At 30.2% G+C, this 19,461-nt stretch overlaps 3 protein-coding genes across 3 annotated transcripts; 1 reads left to right on the plus strand and 2 right to left on the minus strand.

The window, feature by feature from the left end:
* The first annotated feature begins 3,318 nt into the window (after nt 1-3,318).
* Nucleotides 3,319-5,227, plus strand: LOC127247929 (ABC transporter G family member 10-like). The gene has a single exon (XM_051270022.1). It carries the CDS (start codon nt 3,353-3,355, stop codon nt 5,168-5,170), a length of 1,818 nt encoding a protein of 605 aa, XP_051125979.1. The 5' UTR covers nt 3,319-3,352; the 3' UTR covers nt 5,171-5,227.
* A 1,739-nt stretch (nt 5,228-6,966) lies between these two features.
* Nucleotides 6,967-9,100, minus strand: LOC127247906 (transcription factor bHLH30-like). The gene is made up of 2 exons (XM_051269991.1): nt 8,555-9,100; nt 6,967-7,705 (listed from the first exon to the last, which is right to left on the minus strand). The coding sequence occupies exons 1-2, from the start codon at nt 8,822-8,824 to the stop codon at nt 7,199-7,201; spliced, it is 777 nt and encodes a 258-aa protein (XP_051125948.1). The 5' UTR covers nt 8,825-9,100; the 3' UTR covers nt 6,967-7,198.
* A 3,907-nt stretch (nt 9,101-13,007) lies between these two features.
* Nucleotides 13,008-18,307, minus strand: LOC127247172 (bifunctional riboflavin kinase/FMN phosphatase-like). Its single transcript, XM_051268908.1, has 10 exons — nt 18,172-18,307; nt 17,893-18,079; nt 16,602-16,732; nt 15,777-15,846; nt 15,413-15,478; nt 14,770-14,924; nt 14,603-14,680; nt 14,239-14,363; nt 13,774-13,866; nt 13,008-13,349 (listed from the first exon to the last, which is right to left on the minus strand). The coding sequence occupies exons 1-10, from the start codon at nt 18,245-18,247 to the stop codon at nt 13,221-13,223; spliced, it is 1,110 nt and encodes a 369-aa protein (XP_051124865.1). The 5' UTR covers nt 18,248-18,307; the 3' UTR covers nt 13,008-13,220.
* Nucleotides 18,308-19,461: the final 1,154 nt, after the last annotated feature.

Raw genomic sequence — 19,461 nt, forward strand, 5'->3', positions numbered from 1 at the left:
AAACTTCACATCAAATCACTATTTAAACAATATACTTTATTCATCCCAAAATATTCAATGCATTTAATTCGGGCAATATAATTTAATACGCTAATGATAATAAATTATTGTATTATTTTTCTTATGTGAGTTGTTAGGTTGATATTTTAAAATATAAATTATAATATTTATGATTAAAATAATTTAGACTATATATTTAAATATTTTAAATATTATATCTCAAATAAAATATATACCATATGAATTTTAATAATACAATTAAATAAATATTATTTATATTTATTTATATTTAATATAAACTAATTTTATAAATATATAAAAAATTTAGATATAGATAAAAATATTTTTTTATTAAAAAAATATAACAATTAATGTTTTTTGAGTGGTTCTATGTTTAAAATATTAGTAATTAAATTAAATTACTTTATATTTATTATATATATTTTAAATTAATAAATTTACTAGAAATAAAAATATATCTATTGCTATAAATTAAAATAAAAAACGTGTTAACGGTTATGAGAGATATATTTCTATTCTCTTTTGATAAGAGAAGGTCATAACTATTAGTTGGGTTTGCCAGCCAAAAAGTTTGGAGTGCTTTGTTATAATCTTCTTCTAATAATTAATACAAACAAAATAAAGAAAGATTATACTCGCTCCGTCGCATAAATAGGAAAAATAATATAAATTTTTTTTGTGATTTTCGAAATTTGTTGAAATTTTTTTGATCATAAAATTTCATATAATTAATTTACTTGTGGTTTTAAAATAGCATAAAAAATTCTTTATGTTACTGGTTAATATTTCATATAACTTACTTGTGGTTTTTAAATTGCATAAAAGATTCTTTATGTTACTACTTAACAACGACTGTAATTCACGCACCCACTTATTTGATTTAGGTACGAATTTTAATTTAATGTGAGATGTATATTTTGCTTTTTATAGTAAAAAAATATTTTAAAAAGTAAATTAAAAATAATATTTCCTTAGCTTATTTTAAAATACTTTTTTGGTATTTTGCAGTACATTGAGAACTAATATAAGTGGATGTCTGTAAAAAAATTTAATTCAAGTATAAATTAATTTTATATGTAATGTTATATTTGTAATTTAATTAAAAATTAAAAATATTTTGATGTTAATATACGATTATTTTTACTAAAATAAAAAAAAATACTTTTGAATAAAATATATAAAAAAATAAAACAAGTACTTAAAATTGTGGAGGAGGAAGTAATATTTTATTGGTAGTTTAAGTGTGTAAAATAATTTTGAAATTTTGATCCTTATAAATAAAATATATATATTTTTAATAAAAATTAGAAACATTTTTGACATTAAGATATTGTTATTTTTATTTAAGTAGAAAAGATGAAAATATAAAATAAATAGTATTCCCTCCGTCTCAGATATCATGTCCACGTTGCCGTTTCTGTCCGTTCCATCACTTTTCTTTTTTGGAAAATGATTACACACTTTAATTTTATTTTATTTTATTTTTAAATTTTAATTAAACTAATTAGTTATCTTAATCTTAATTTATAATTATTTATATTATAAAATAATTATTTTTACTAATATATTTTTAATTATATACTAATTATACTCCTCCTAAAATATGATAGCACACCATAAGGGAGTAGATTACAGTAATTGAGGAAAGAGAGTATAATAATAAAAGATTAATTAATTAATTAATTGGTACGACCAGCAGTACGGCGGCGGGAGCAGCGTCCTTCTCTATGTCTAAATTCTAATTATAGCCTACTCGTTCGCTCTACTTTCCTTATTTATGCATGTTTATTTATTTCGATTAGATTTGATTTAAAATTCAATATTTGTTTTAAATTTTAATTTAAATATTTTATAAAAAATTAGCATATTTTCATTACACATTATAGACTCATTGAATAGTATTAATTTCAATTTAAAATTTAAATCAACACCCCTATTGTATTTGCAATTTTAATTAACCCTAGATTTTTTGTAAAATAAAGTATTAATTTTTATATGTCAACTAAAAAATGTGTGTGTGTTTTTTTTTTATAAATTAATGAATATATTTTTTTTGTGAACAGAAAAAATATAAGGAATCACAATGATTATATAATAAAATAAATATCATGTTGAAATAGTATGTCTCGATACATTTGAAACGCGGTAATATAATATGAAGAAGTATTTAATATATGTCATATTATATATATTTGTACAAGTTTGGTCTCACTTCAATTTATACATTTTTGTCATTCTAGTCCCGCTCCAACTACCAATATAAAATTTGAATTATAGTAAAAGTTGATACCACTAAAATACTTCCTCCGTCCATTTACAAGGGTTACATTTACTTTTAGCGCGGTGTTTAAAAAATAATAGTATTTTAATTATAGTGAGTAGTTAAAAGTAGTGTAATGACATTTTTGCTCTTATTTTTTTGTGTAAAAGTAACGATGTGATGTAAAGTAAGAGTATTTGTAGAAAAAGGTAGGGTATTTAATGAAATATAAACTTTGTAATTAGACGTCCCAAAATAGAAACATGTAAACTTTGTAAGCGGACGGAGGAAAGTATCTTTTTTTTTTTTTCAAATAAATTAGAAGCATACAACAAAAATTTCATACAAACTTTCAATACAAGTAGGGTCATTTTACCATTGTACAACTGGTTTTTGTACTCTATTTAAAAAATAAAAAAATACCCTCTCCCTCAACTTGAAGAGTAGACATTTGCACAATGTTTAATAAAAATTGTATTTTACCAATAGTTGATAATTTTTTTATATGTAAAAATTATTTTACCCTAAAAATATGTAAAATATATAATATGGAGTGAAGTCTATACATATAAAAAATATATATTTTTTTAGACTAAAAAAATAACAAAACGTATAATATAGTTATTATCAGAAAATTACAAAATAGGGTGTGTTCGTTTATTAAACTTTCACAATTTTTTTACTATTTATTAAAATATTTTTCTCTAAAAATATTAAATCAAACATCTATTTCTCATATTTTATATTATAATAAAAATTAATTTTACATCTAATACATATTTATATCACATTATACAACTATTCAAAATCCAATACCCAAAAAAAGCACACCCTAGATAAAAATGACGATCAAAAAGTGAAATTTAATTTAACCCTTAATTAGCTTCTTGACTTTCTTACAAAGAGGTTTGGCAAAGCCCACAAGACATTATTACTGTTCACACCAGTTAGGTAACTGACTCATAATCTTGTTATTTAAACAATAGCCATCGATCGATCAGTTTTACTAATTTTGCACAGAGTTCGTTCATCTTCCTCCCTACTTTTTCCCACCTACATTCCTTTTTAACCATGGAATTGCCCGTAAAGATAATTCCTTTTTCTGCTAATCCAGACTACACAATCACCGCAAGAAATCTGTCCTACAGATTGTCCCCAAGAGACAACCGCAGTTGCCTCACCCCTAACATTAATCGCTGCATTTTGCAGAACATTAATTGCGAAGCCAGGCCTGGACAACTCACTGCAATCGCCGGCCCTAGTGGCGCCGGAAAAACCACATTGCTGGAAATCCTGTCGGGGACGCCCGTTCCCGGCGAAATTTCAGGCGATGTTCTCGTCAACGGAGTGGTTATGAATGCGGCGGCCGGTTTTCAAAGGATTTCGGGGTATGTGACGCAGGACGACGCTCTATTCCCTCACCTCACCGTCGAAGAAACACTGCTGTACAGCGCACGCCTCCGGCTGCCGGCCGGCGGCGGCGCCGGAGAAAATGCTAAGGCACGTGTGCAGCAGCTGCTGAAGGAATTAGGGTTGGAACACGTGGCCGGAGTCAGAATCGGCGGCGAATCCCGCCGGGGAGTATCTGGCGGGGAGCGGCGGCGCGTGTCGATAGGGGTGGATTTGGTGCACAATCCGGCGGTGCTTCTGGTGGACGAGCCGACTTCCGGGCTGGATTCTGGGTCGGCATTCGATGTGATGTTGCTGCTCAAATCGATGGCGGAGCGCCGCCGCAAGACGGTGGTGCTGACCATCCACCAGCCGGGGTTTCGAATCCTCGACCTAATTGACAACGTTGTACTCTTGTCCAACGGCGTGGTTCTCCACGAGGGTTCCTTGAACCTCCTCGAGGACAGAATTAACCAATCGGGTCACTCAATCCCTAACCGTGTCAACGTGCTCGAATTCGCCATCGATTTCAAAGAATCCCTAAATGTAGAATTCCAATTCGGATCCATGGAAAGGGATTTTGCCGTTTCAACGAATCTCTCATCGGAAGATCGAAAGCTAATGTTGTGTTACCCTAATACGCCATTGAAAGAGGTAGTGATCTTAAGCCAGAGATTTTCTAACAACATTTTAAGAAACAAACAGCTCTTTGTAGCGAAGACAGTTTGGACCTTACTCGCCGGAATAATCTTAGGCACAGTGTACGTCGCCTCCTTCGGAAATTCGAAGATAATGAGGCTGCAAAACCAGGTAGGGTTTTTCGCCTTCACTCTAAGCTTCTTGATCTCATCGACAGTCGAAGCAATGCCAATTTTCTTACAAGAAAGAAAGATTGTAACGAGGGAGACATCAAGAGGAGTTTATAGAGTCTCCTCATACCTTATCTCGAATTCTCTCGTGTTTCTTCCTTTCCTTCTTATAATAGCTTTGTTGTACTCGACTTCGGTTTACTGGCTAGTCGGACTTAGGCGCGACTTAAGCGCATTCCTTTACTTCACTCTAGTGGTCTGGATGGTCGTGTCGATGGCGAACTCATTTGTGGTGTGTTTTAGCGCCTTGGTGCCGGATTTGATCACCGGGATGTCGCTGATCTACGCGATCATGGGGTCATTTTTCTTGTTTTCGGGATATTTCATATCCAAGGACACCATACCTAAGTTTTGGTATTTTATGCAGTACTTGAGCTTGTTCAAATATCCATTTGAATGCTTGTTGATGAACGAATTCGGAGGAGTTCACGGGAGGCTGAGATGCGTTCAAGGCGCCGAAGATGTCTGCATAATATTCGGGAATGAGTTCTTGAAACAACAAGGGTTGAAGGAACCACAGAAATGGACTAACTTGGTGATAATGTTGAGCTTCATTGTTGGTTACAGGTTTTTAGGGTTTGTGTTCATTAGGTATCATAGATCTTGGAGAATTCTGTGGTCGTCTACTTGATTAATTAGCTAAAAATGTAATTTCCATGCTCATATGTATTTCTATATTTGAATATACACTTGCATAATAATGATAATATAATTTATTTTTCCAAAAATTGCATGAGAGTGACACGTACTGGTTGCAGAAGGACAAATTAAAACCATATTAATAGTAATTTACAACTAGATATGTATGATAGTTTGGTAGAAATATGTAATATAAGAATTTGTTGTGTTGCTTCACATGAACATGAGAATTATGTATGAAAATAATTAGTTGATTGATTGGTAGCTTGGATGATCCAAAAAGAACATAAGGTTATGTGTTTTGTTTGGGAACACAAGGGGTGTGTTTGTTTTGTAAGATAATTTGAATAGATATTTTTCATGTGAGGTATGAAAAATTGTGTAGAGAATATAAATATAATGAATAAATATTAAAAAAATATATGTGTATATTTTGTTAAAAGAATACATCCATAATCTCGTAGAGTTTGAAGAAGCAAATGAATGTGAAATTAGCGAATGGAAAGCTTGTAAAAGAAGTATACGTCGAGCAACCATCAAATTTCATTATCAAAGACCATGAAGACAAAGTACTTAAATTTAAAAGATGACCTATAGGGTATAAAGCAAGTCTCGTACGCATGAAATTCAAGGATTGATGATTTTTTTTTTTCATATCGGAAGCTTCTACGAGCATGCCTTATACATGGAAATGCATAGAAGTGGAGGTATCTTATTTGTGTGTCTATATACGAATGACTTATTTTTCATGGGAAATGATGAAAATATAATTAAGAAATTCAAGTGGTCCATGAAAAATGAGTTCTAAGATAACAGACTTACAAGATTTATGATTTATGAAGTATTTTATGGATATCCAAGTACACCAAAAAATCGATAAAATTTTGATTTTACAGTAACAATATGTAGAAGAGGTATTGAAGAAATTTTCAACTGAAAACTGCGAATTTATTGACGTTCTCGTGGAGAATGACATCAAGTTGTCAAATGATGGAGACGGAAAACCAGTGAATCTAGCTTACTACAAGAGCCTTGTTAATTGCTTTAGATACTTGATATGCACTAGACTCGACATTCTTTTTAGAATTGATTTAGTAAGTAGATACATGGAGCATCTTATGACTTCTCATTTGAGGCCAAGAGATTTCTCAAATACATCAAGGTATTATTGATTGTAGTTCATTGTATTCGAGTGTTGGAAATCCAGAGCTTGTCGGCTTTAGCGCTATTGGTCTGGCTAAAAACTACGATGATCATAAAAGCACAACTTGGTTTGTGTTTTTCTTGAGCAATGACGCATTCACTTGGACCTAAGTAAAAAATAATTTATTGTTGCTTTATCAACTTGTCAAATGGAGTATATATGTTGTTGCATCAACTTGTGTTTTCCATGCTATTTGGCTTAAAGGGATTTCCTCAAATGTTAAAATTGCAAAAAAAAAAGGGGGCAATTTTTATAGATAATCAATTAAGAGGTTTATTCAAATGTTGAATAATTAATTTATTTTTTCTTTATATCAAGTAGTATTTGATCCAATATAAATATTTAATATGATCCAAATTAAAGAAATCATGTCCAAGTTCAACATGGAATCTACCTAAACTATTATGCTTCCTAATCCTTTATATTTTCAACATATTTTCCATTTGAGTATGTTACACATTATTTGTCTAGTATAGTTTATTCAACTAGTATAACCTGCGGACTATTGCGTTTTATCCAAAAATATACTATGCACAAAATTATACTAACAAATCAAAACAAAAATATTTCATCACAATCATCAAACCTCGAAGCATCTTCAAGGATGCCACAACGACATTATATCACAACAAACACCACTAGATAGTAACAATTAGTTCATTAATTGTTCTAATATTGGCATAAAAAATAGTGCAACACATCATAGGGATATATAGCATATGACTAAGCACATTTGCACAAGATATAATATATGAATGCCAAGGCATATACCATTGTTCTCCCACATTGTTCTACAAACAAAAAAAACCTAAAAATTCACCAAACATCTCCCGTGGAAGACGATGAACCGGAAGGGCCGAAGAATGAACCTCTTCTCCTTTTTCCGGACAGTGCATTCGTCGAAGTGAACTCTTCGGATGCATAAAACTTATCAAGAACGGATCGTAAAGATTGATGCACACAATCAACAAGAACTTGCCCCCCTTCACCTAGATCTTCAATATTCGAATCCTCATTTGATCTAGCAATCACAAAAACATTCACCATTCGACTTCCTAGTGTTGCAATCTCGGATCTTACCATCTTCAAAGGGAGAGACTCGATGGCTTCTTTTAAGTCTGATAGAAGTTGGTGTTTGAAATCACAACAAAGTGATGCTCGGATGCAAAACGAAGACATTCCTTCATCGACACTTTCTTCTTGCTCGACTTTCACCTCATCGACTTCTGTTGGGACGAGCGCGCCGTCAGTAGCGCTCGCCACGTTGCGCTTTAGTTCTTTCACTTGACTTATAACTTCAGCCAACAATGCTGCTTTGTCCATCTGATTGTAACAAATTGAAATAGAAACTAATTGACTTGATGATTTTATTTTTCTTTTCTTATTGAACCTTATTGAAATGAAGATCAGTGTATATGCTCAGAATCTGAAATCATGTATACTGTGTTGCCTTTTCAGCATAAAACACAATGAGGAAATTCTTTCCATGAATTGGAGATTATGTTAGGAGTTAAATTAAAGTTGGAAATAAAGTAAAAACTGTCTAAAGTAATATTATTTATTTATATTATCTAGTAGAATTTTATACTATAGGAATTGAGATTTTCTAGCTAATGGGATGTTTGTCCAGTTTAGCATATACCCACTTTTGAAAGTGAATCTAATTCTGAAATTAACAGCATAATTTTGTCAGATGAAACATAGCATTAGATTCTAATGAATACAAGTCACAAAATTGGTTTGATGTTGAGATGTGTAGATTAAATCAATTTTTTTTTTTTTTTTTCTAGGGGGTGGAGCGAGCACGGTACTGACAAAACAAGATATTTGTTAATATAATACAAATAAATTACATGAACTAACAGAATAATACAATCCCAACACAAACTATATTAATACAGCATAAACAATTTATACAATATATGTTGTATAGATTATTATTATATATTGTTAAAACTATATTTGATGTGCTGATTAATCTTATTCAGCATCCTAACCTATCCCGATTCAAGAGTCTAAATTAAGGGCGTGAAGCAACACGAATACAAGAACAGACAAAAGATCGAGAACAAAATATATTTGGAAATTACAAGGTTGAAACAATCTTCGAATGCAATTAACCAACCCTAGAAATAGAAATAAAAATGATTAATACGATTGAGTTAGATTTACCTTGTTAGTTCCAGGAATGAGTGTCCTGAGTGTGGCCAGATGGCCATTAATTCTTTCCCTTCTTCTTCTTTCAGCTTGACTGTGATTCCTGAGAGCAATCATGGCCTTTTCTTCACTCGATGGCCTCTGGTGCTGCAGTAGTCCTGGAGGCTTCAAAACAGCCCTCATCACTTGTGCTGTCTCGCCATTAATACTGCTTTTCATCATCTCTTGAAACCCTAAGTAGCTCCCTGGTGGAAATCCATCGATATCACTGTTAAAGAATTCCATCTCTCTTTTCTTCTCTTTCTTAATTTTATTTTCTTCGGAATGGTTGTTGTGTGTGCAAATTTACTGGTTAGAAAAGTGAATTGATCCAAAGAAAGAGCACAGAAATGACAAGAACAGTTATTTGGCTGGAAATGGAATTTTTGGGGTTTCCTTTTTATTTTTCCATTGGTTTAACAGAGAGGAAATAGAGATGAAGATTTTCGAGGACAGAAATTTCCTGGGGAATCTCTCAACGGCTTTTGGGGTTTTTTGACAGGTTAACAATGATATTCACAATTGTCCTTTGGAAGACGACGATGATTATTGATTATATATATATATACATATATGTGTGTGTATATTAGTTTGCAATTTGTCTTGACCATATAATATAATATAATATATATTTGATGAAAGCATCCACCAGTTTCCATGAAGATGTGGAGTGAAAATCATTGAAAATTTACAGATTAGAACTGTTCAACAGCTTTGCTAATAGAAATTGTTGTATCATCTATAATTCAATTCATATTATATGTTAGCATAATTATAAATAAATAAATGAAGATAAAATAGAAACGAGATTAGAACTAGCTACCCATTTTCTTTATGCTTATTTACTATAGGGAAGTGAATCATAATTTCATTTTCAAATTAATTAATGATACATATTTTACCATCGATAGGTAATTGGATTATTTTTTTTATATAAAGTATGGGGTACTCAAGTCATAAAATTTATATATATATATATATATAGAGTATGAAAAAAAAAAAGAAAAAAAAAAAGAGTTTTAAGCTTTATTTTTTTATACCTTATTATTTTTATTTTTTTTTTACTATGATTCAACTCTCATTCACGATAATGAATAATAGTTTGAAGTAATTTTTATGAGAAACAAAAATAAATAAATAATTGAGGAACATGTAATAACTCAAAAGAAATCCAAGAAGAAAGTCTAAATTTCTCTTGATTATAATGTGTGTGTATATATATATTAAAAATGGATAAATTTAAAAAATTTGACTTATTTAGTGTGATGTGATAGGGCAAAGCAGTAGCAAGTGACACCATCTGTTACTATATACTTCATTCGTCCCATATCTATATATCAATTTATTTTTTAACGGAGTTTTAGAAATATTAGAATAAAGTAGAAATAAAAGTAAAAAAACTAAATTATGATATAAAAGTAATGACATTTGTGTAATATATTGTAAAATAGAAGGGTATTTGTAATGTTAAGTAGATGGTACAATTACTAAAAAAATAAAATGAATATTTTTGTTATAAAACGAATCAAAATAAAAAAATGAATAAATTATTAAGGAACAATAGAGTATATAAAATTGTTTATTTAATTTAAGAAATGCATTGAAACACCTTCCCATTGCCGTACAGGTAAACATTATAAAAAAAAAAAAAAAAAAATAGAAATGCAAAAGACAATGAAATGACTTACAAAGAATGGCATTAGCATCAACTAAACTCATTTAATTAATGACAGGATAGTCAACTCTTCTAAAATATATCGAGTCGAATTTGTTTTTTCAATTATATATATATATATATATTTTTTTGAACTGGATATAGATCTTATTCGCTAAAAAGAACTATCGTCGGAATTTGAATTCGTTATAAGAAAAAATCATTTTTGTAACAAAATTTTTTTGTCTCTAAATCTACTTTTTCCGTTACTAATGACATTAGAATCGGAAATAGGAATGGAATTACGTTAGTTACGTGAACTTTAGAAACGAAATCCCGTTACAAATATATTATTTTTTTGTAGTGACAGTAAAATTAACGGCCACCAAATCACACAAATTCGACCATCCTTACAGAACTGTAATAAATCTTTAAATGGTTAACATGTGAATAATATATATCTATATATATATATATATATTATTGAAATAATTTGCATCATGTGTGGAGATTCTTGAACACAATTTTAAACATTTAGTCCATTTGTTTCTATAATTTAATACGAGTTTATTGATATAATTATAAAAATGGACAATGTAAGAAATATGTTAAAAAATCATATTATAAGCACATTAGACCACATAAAGAATCTGTTTTGGAATCACATAAACACATCCACTGGGTGTGTTCGTTTGTAAGATTTGTGCAAAATCTTACTATTCATCTAATTTTTTTTCTCCAAAAACATCAAATCAAACACCTATTTTTCATTTTTTATATTATACTAAAAATTAATTTTACATTCAAAATATCACATCAACACCTATTTATATCATATCGTACATCTATTCAAATTCAAAATTTTTACTATTCAAATCCTAACTCAAAATCCAAACCCCCAAACAAATACATATATTCACCAAATATGTAAATTTTATTGTTTTTTCAAAACTTTCAATAATCATATCTAAATAAAACTTATGATTTCGCGGTTACAATTTTACTTCAATTAACCCTATTAGACTGTGTTTTAGTATTATATATATATATATATATATATAGAAACACCTTTTGGTGCAGATCGAAGAAGTTAATGTGGCAGAGATGAGTGATCTCAGATAGCATAGGATTCCAAGATATTTGTTGGGGTTTAGTTGGGGAAGATGCTTAATTAATTTAATTCATTATTGCCTTATATATATATTATTGTTTTGGTAATTGCAAAATCTGCAAATTAAATTATTACACGAGTCTGCACAGCAAAGCAATGATTTTTGAGATTATGAGTATACCTAACCAAATACTATTTTATATCTATAATCAAACACACAGGTCAACTTGGATTTGTTTACTTAATTAAAAAAAGTAAAATAAAAAATAAAATGAATTATTGAATAGTGATATATATATATATATATAAACACAACTTCTCCATGCATGCATGCATATATTAATTTAATTATATAAATCATATTAATATAAAGGCCATGGCCACGTGTCTTCCAAATTATACATGCATGGATGTACGATGTATCTAAGTCTATCCTTGTCGCCAGTGACAAACTAACCTCTGAGTTTTGAGTTTATTTCTATCAATTCGATCTTTTTTTTTAAAATATATATATATTGGACTGGATTGAGAATAAATTAAAATAACTATATTAATTTTTATAATTCTTTATTTTAAAAAGTTGAATGTTAAAGAGAAAATTAATAAATATAAATTTTATTGTTTTTTAGACAAAAAAATAAAATTAAAACGAAAAACTTGGGGGAGGGGGAGAGGGCAAATTATTTAATACTATAATATTTTTGATGAAAAAAATACTAAGTTATTATTAAAAAAAAAAAAAATGATAAACAAAAATACAAGGGAACAAATAGGGAACACAATTGGATGGTCTCGAAATCCGACCTTAATACATATCGTTGAACCCAAGACCCGAATCGAATCCAGCTATACCCGAATTCGACCATGTATACTCAAATCCGACCCAAACTATCCCGATAAGAATGGATAAATTCGAAATACTTTTACAATTCCTAAAATTTAATTTAATATTAGATCCAAACCCGGACCTGACATATTAAATTTATTAAATTTATGTATTTTAATTTATTCAAAAATATTATAATAAAACAATAATATTAGAAAATTTATATACAAAAAATTGACTATTCGTAACTCTTTTGTGCTGTATACATATAAAATATTAATATATAAAAATTTATATGCAAAAAGTAAACCAATATATGTGATTGATAGAATATTATCTTTTATAGTAATTTTTTAAGAAGTTTAGATTAAATGAAATCAAATAATTAATTTAACAATCAACTAATATTATGTCATTGTCTTATTGTAGATCTATAAGAATAATTTTTATTTATTGTTTAAATAACTATTAATTTTAAAAAATATATATATAACGATCAATAACATCAAATTTTGAATCGGTTTTAGGTTAAATATATTTTGAAATATTTTTTATTTGAACTAGATTATATAATTATTTTTTAGATATATATATATATCTATAATATTATTAAAAATGCTATGAGTTGACTACCTGCTTATTTACAAATTATGATTGGATTGACTAAATATTAATCTACCTGATCATAGATAACAAACAATCTGTTTATTTACAAATTATGATATCTTAACCATTATCACACTTGTAACTTAGTTTCTTGTGAGATTATCCATGGATAAGTGTGTATACATAAATAATTAATCTCATGTGTCGCAGAATATTTATTTACAGAATCAAAATTATTTTATTGATGTGTTTTGACATAGTTAAAGACCAATGGAATGCATTCATTTATCTATAAAAATACAGTAAAAAGTATGTAAGAGTTAGTAGACAATACAATAAAACACATTGGAAGCTACAAACTAGTTCACATCAATTCAATCACTTATCAAATGTAGGCTGTTCATGTTATGCCATGAAAACACAGCCAAGTAAATCTATGTTGTTGTCAATCAATGCACAAACCATTTTCAGCATCAGATGTGAATGATTTGTTGCAGAATTCAGGCAAATCCAAGGCTGCATCAGCAGCCATTCTGTCTTCATCAGTTATGTCTATGTTGTCCAATTTGTTGCCCTACAACAGTCATGGATGATGAAAATAAGCTCCCCCGCGACAGCGGGGTAGATGTCACAGCTCAAAGAAAATAAACAAATTCGAACTACTCCTTCAAAATATCACATCAACGCTCATCCTACGATTATTCCAACTCAATTTTTTTCTTATTCAAATACCAACAAAAAAATCCAAACCCCAAAGAAATTCTTCTCCTAATTATATAGAACTTGATTGAATGATCCCTTGTACGAAGCAGAGATGAGATGAGGTGATTTCAGAAAATATGTCGATTGATGTCCATGGCAGATATGAATTAGATATGGAATTTGTAAGAACCAAAATAAGATGACAGCGTCAAATTGTAACAGAATTCATAGAAGTGTGCTGAACAATATAACCCGAAAAAAAGTTGCAACAGAAATGCACATTCATAGTTGTGTACCTCATCGCAAGATCTTCGAAGTAAGCCCAACAGAAGCAATTGCATCTTACCATCATATTTTTCGACATCTGTTTCTTCAAGCATACATGGTTTCTGAAGGAAGTAAAATAGGTCAATACAAGTTTGAGCGTTTATGATCAAGCAAAATGGTAGTATTATTACAAGAGACAGTCACGGCTTATTATAAGGTTATCCACAGATATAGTCTAGTAAAATGGTTTAATGCTTAGTTTAACATATTAGAACACACATGAGTTTAATTATCGCAATGCATTTGACGCCTAATCTTGCAAACTCAGGCATCAACAAACTTATATTAGAATTGCTTTAGCTGATTTACTTATGATTCTGCTACAAACTTGAATGTGTATATATTGCCTTAGTCTGAAATGGGGGATATAAACGGGACCTTATTTTATGACAGGTTAAATATTGGTAAAGCTTTTGCTACAGAAGTATACTCACAATTGTTCTTCTCGTGTCGCAACCAAGGCTCCAACCTATGCTGATTACAGCCTTTGAAGTCTTCGAATCATCAAACTTCGCGAATCCAAGGAAGAGTCCCCAGATTTGATCAGGAAGTTCATCATCTGGATCCGCATAATAGTTCATGAGATTTAGTAAATAGAACATCAATAAGAAGTAAAAGAACAGACAAAATGAGATTCAAAGGATTGTATTAGTGAATTGCAATCCATTGGAGAATAAAGAAAGATGATAAAGTAGCACATCAAAATGTAGGTAACGGAAAACAATCGTCACAAAAAAAATAAAAATTAAAAATTAAAAAAAAAAATGATAAATGTAGAGTAGAATGGATTCTCAATACCTGAATATATCTGGAGAAGCCCATTGGTAAAGAACCCTGTTAGACGAATTGGTTCTATAGGCAAAGCATCGTTCACCCCTGTAATTGACGAAAAATAAGCTGATATATCCATTGTATCCATAGATGGGAGAAATTATAAGAGAAATGTACTAAATACAGATGCATACAGTCTCCAAATTGGGGAAGGCCCCATTGCTCTGGTTGGAACTCCAGAAGTGAGTGAAGTATCAAGTCAGCAATAGAATATGAATCGGCTTCCGTTTGAAGTGATGGAACTGCTACAACCTTCATTCCAGCAGCCTTTCCTGCTTTGACACCGACACTGTTGGAAACCATATACAAGTTTCTCTTGCATTAAAATCTAAAGTTAGCCCCAGCAATTAAGTTCTATGTGGAAATACCATGCAATTGTTCATTATAAGCATTTAAAACAATGATACGTGTTGGATTACAATTATCTGATGACATTTAATAGTAACTCAGACTACAATCATAATGAATAAAAAGCAAGGAAAAGATCAGAAAGCTAAGTGATCTTTGAGATGCTCAGCATTTTACATTGAAAGAAATTTAAAAACTGAAAGAGATTCCCACTTGACTCGAATGGCATGACTTCTGATCTTTAGAGAAAATAAATTGTAGACTTTCAATCAAAAATAATAAGCATTAAACAAGGTAGCTTAAGATTGTTGCAATTTTGACCAGATTGTCATGAAATAAGATATGTTTGATTTCACATGCAGTATAGTGTATGTAATAAAGGATAGTCTTCTGTTTCAAGTAAATAGAATAACAGGGAAATAGACTTACATAGAATCTTCAATCACAAGGCAATTCAATGGATCCACTCCCATCCTTTCTGCCGCTTCGAGAAATCTAAACAATAATAAATGCTTAAATACACAAGCAAAAGACTGTATGAAATGAACTCAAGAAGACAAAATGGATCCCATCAGAATCTTAACTTGGCAATATTTATGTTGAAGTCCTATTAAGTCATATTATATAGATAAAAAGATCGTGTTAACAGCTTAACTGTTTAGCATCCCTTGATATAGAAACAAATTTGACAACAAAAATAATTCCATAGAGCAGAGATATCAAGAAATACTAATCACAAAATAGAAATGGCAGCTATTAAGAACTGTTGCTAAGTGAGAAATTTTTTCCTTACATGTCTGGAGAGGGCTTCCCTGATTTGACCTGATCACTCCCAAGAATTACTTTGAACCTCTCTTTCCAACCTATAGAAAAACAGTTATCATAAAACTAAAAAAAATTGCAGCCAAGGTCTTCATAGAAAGCTTGGGTACGAATGCATAAAAATTGTGGACATAAGATATAATGTAATACTATATGATTTTATACTTATGAATACCTTTTTAAAATTTCATAGAAAGTATTTATTAAGTCGGAAGGAGAAGAGAGAAACAGATAGCCACACACTTTAATAAGTTTGGTTTTAGTTAAATACAGTCCCAATCTTTTGGCATGTTCCTTCCAAATTCCAATGCAACAACTAACACCAACAATGCAACGGTTCAAGCATTTATTTAACGAAACCAGAAGAGATATAAGGCATACGATACTTTATTCACCAAAAAGATTTTCTAGCATAACATCTTACTTAAAACATGTCATAATAAAGTAACTATGACAAGGATGCACAGCCATATAAAAAGAGATAAGTAAACTGCAAGAATAATGCATATGCAGAGTAATTACTTCAATTCTTTCAATATTGCAGGCACTGTGCCATGTAGGATGTGGGATAAGAGAATATATTATACAGTCGATGTAATGGTTTGTGGGAACAATTATTCCTAATACACTTAAAAAAGTTACTTTTTTTGTTAATGGTATAGAGTCATTGCCCTTTTGAATTGATTGTGTGATACAAAAGTTTCAGCAACTTAATATTAAGATATGAGTGGAGATATAGCATAATATAGAACTAAATCAAGGATAAGATAGTAAATGAAAATGTGGAAAATACTACCATCGTGATGTGATATCTTTCCATCAATATTTTTCCTCAAAGCATTTGAAGCAAGTGCAAAAGGCACTCCATGGTTGTGGAGATGCTTCATAAGACGATTGGCACCAGGAAGTGGTTTGGCCAGTTTCCACCTACATCAAAACAAGTGAAAAGGAAATTGAAATTATTCTACACATTGAGACATGATTTTCTATTCACAAACTTAAATACATCTAAACATATTTGCCATGCCAGTATAACCATTTTATATTAGAAATCCAATTTAAGCATCAAGAGAAACTTGCGATGCTACAATTACCTTTTTATGACTTTGTCATTATGCATCTTATAATTAATGCTGTGGAAAGTGGGTGAATAAAAGAAATCTATTTATAAAATAACCGAGACTCAAATGAAATTTAGATTATAGTTGTAAACATGCGGACCCAAATAACAGCAACTTGAGCCATACCATACAAAATAGGAAAGGTCACAGTGCAGTTGAGAAACTATCCTTATAAGCAAAGTTACACAACGTTCAAGTTTCAATCCATAATTTAAAACTATAGCAAATACTGTTTAGAGAATATGGAAAGAAGATTATTCAAATTCAACACATTTGTGTTAAATGATCATTACGTGTTTGCGAATCAAACTGTTTGTTAGACAATCCTAGTTCGGAGATGTAATGTTAATTCTTGTAGTCTTGCAGTTCCTTCTCAACTGATACATAAACTACTTAAATCCATCACAAGTTACCTTACTCACACTTAGGTACTTTTTGTTTAGTGTAATTGAGATTTACTCATTAACCGAGATTTCCATATCGAACTATAATATGATTTAGGAAGTGCAAAGCGCATGCTTGTATAAGCCGAATTTCTCCAATGAGTGCAACCCCCAATAGCCACAATTCTTAAACCCTTTACATATCGATCTTGGTGTGCTGCAAGCATAGAAGAATTAAATTCTCTAGTTTTCAACTTTCTTTTATGTCAAAAGCTCAAGTGTTTTGTTTGAATTATCCTAAAATTGAATTTATAGTTGAATTGTCCTAACTTTGCAAAATGTTTTAACTCATCCATTGATCATTGTATTGATTCTCACACATCCTCAATTTCCAACAGTACTTCTGTTCAAATTTTCAAGGCATCCATAGCCAACATCTGAGCTGACAAAGAAATCTAAGAACGGGACAAAGCCGACAAACAATGTCAATCCAAACCTCTCATGCATAGAACAACATGCAAGAATTAAAAAAGACAAGAATTCGAAAAACATTCATATTTTAGAGAATTGTTGAGATGCTCACCTCCCATAGTACATCGGCACAATTTCCTCGCGAAATTGCTCGGGCGTCAATGGAAGGTCATAGTCATTCACAACTGTGACAGAGGAATCAATAAACGTCATACCCAATCTCCTCTTCTCCTTCTCGGCGTCCTGAGCCCTCCCATATTTCGCCAGGAAATCCTTCAGAACGTCCTTTGTGACTTGCTCTGCAAACTCAAGCACCCCATTAATTTTTTTTTAGAAAAAAGAAAAAATGCAATCAAATCAAAATCAAAATCTCGTGAGAGAAACACAATACCGGTGTTCAATAGCGTGCCATCCAAATCAAATATGACGGCGGATATTTGAGGCTTCTTCGACTGCGAAATCTCCATGAATGAATCTGACCAATACAGGGCCGGCGGCAACGAGGACACACGCAAAGTCCACTCTTAAAAGGGACAATTTAAATACGTGTGATTCTGTTAAGAATATATATATATATATATATAAATCCTAGAACATACATATATCTTAATATTTTATGGCTACATAACCTTTATCTAATAATTTATTTTTTTCTTCACTCTTTCCCTAAAAATTATATTAATATAATTATTTATTTTGTTATAAATATTTTATTCAATATTATTAAATTTATTAATTCTATTATATAACAATATTAAATTTATTTCAAGTAGAATTTATTTTATTATTATAGTACAATAAAAATTAATGATAGAGACTTTTTCTGATTATTTTTATTTTAAAAAAACTTTTTTTATTATGTGAAAAATTAATCTTTATTTTATTCGATAAGTTCTTTTCGATCATTAAATTTTTTATTAACTATTATTAAAATAATACAAAATAAAAGTAATTAATATATATGAACGTTCATTCTTATTTATTTATTTTACTCTTTCATGACTGTATTATTAAACTAATAATCAATTAACATAGTAAACGAATAAAATACTTTACTATTTGTATAAAAAATACTACTAATATATTTCGGAATGCTATTGTACTAATAATAGATATAAGCTCTGTACATTCTGAAATTAATTTATACTCTCTCCGTCGTATTTATCATGTCTACCATTCTATTTCCATTCGTTTCACTTATTTTGTAATTTTTTTTAAAAAAAAAATTATATATTTTAATATTTTTTTATTTTAATTAGATTAATTAGTTATTAAATTTTAATTTATAATTATTTATATTATACCATAATTATTTTTACTAATATATTTTTAATTATTTACTAATAATTAGTGTTGTTATTACTTACTTGATAGACTTAGTATTGTTTGGTTGGTGTTGATGCCTCAGGAATGTTGCATTGGGCCTTTGCTACTTAGACTACCTTGGCTTGTCTGGTCTGTTTTGTTTGACTTGCACTGTATAGCCTGTATTAGAAGAACTACGTATGGCTTGATCCCGTTTGGGTACGTAGGCAGCCCACTTTGGGTGCAGCCATTCGATTGAGCGTAACCTTCTCCCAACATATATCACTTCGTCGATCAAAAGTCTCCTTCGAGCGGATGCAGATGGTCTCCCGACTTTCCATTTTAGGTAGCAGGTTTCACCCTTTTACTTATTTTT

The sequence above is a fragment of the Andrographis paniculata genome, unplaced genomic scaffold (assembly GCF_009805555.1).
Source record: "Andrographis paniculata isolate CXL003 unplaced genomic scaffold, ASM980555v1 Contig32END, whole genome shotgun sequence".
NCBI lineage: Eukaryota > Viridiplantae > Streptophyta > Magnoliopsida > Lamiales > Acanthaceae > Andrographis > Andrographis paniculata.

What these genes read in the sequence shown, in the direction of transcription:
- LOC127247929 (XM_051270022.1), top strand. Translation starts at nt 3,353, where the DNA reads ATGGAATTGCCCGTAAAGATAATTCCTTTTTCTGCTAATCCAGACTAC.
- LOC127247906 (XM_051269991.1), bottom strand. Translation starts at nt 8,824, where the DNA reads ATGGAATTCTTTAACAGTGATATCGATGGATTTCCACCAGGGAGCTAC. An exon ending in TCATTCCTGGAACTAACAAG is followed by an intron (nt 7,706 to 8,554) that starts GTAAATCTAACT and finishes TGTTACAATCAG; the next exon opens with ATGGACAAAGCAGCATTGTT.
- LOC127247172 (XM_051268908.1), bottom strand. Translation starts at nt 18,247, where the DNA reads ATGGAGATTTCGCAGTCGAAGAAGCCTCAAATATCCGCCGTCATATTT. An exon ending in GCGACACGAGAAGAACAATT is followed by an intron (nt 13,867 to 14,238) that starts GTGAGTATACTT and finishes TACTTCCTTCAG; the next exon opens with AAACCATGTATGCTTGAAGA. An exon ending in TTCGAAGATCTTGCGATGAG is followed by an intron (nt 13,350 to 13,773) that starts GTACACAACTAT and finishes TGACTGTTGTAG; the next exon opens with GGCAACAAATTGGACAACAT.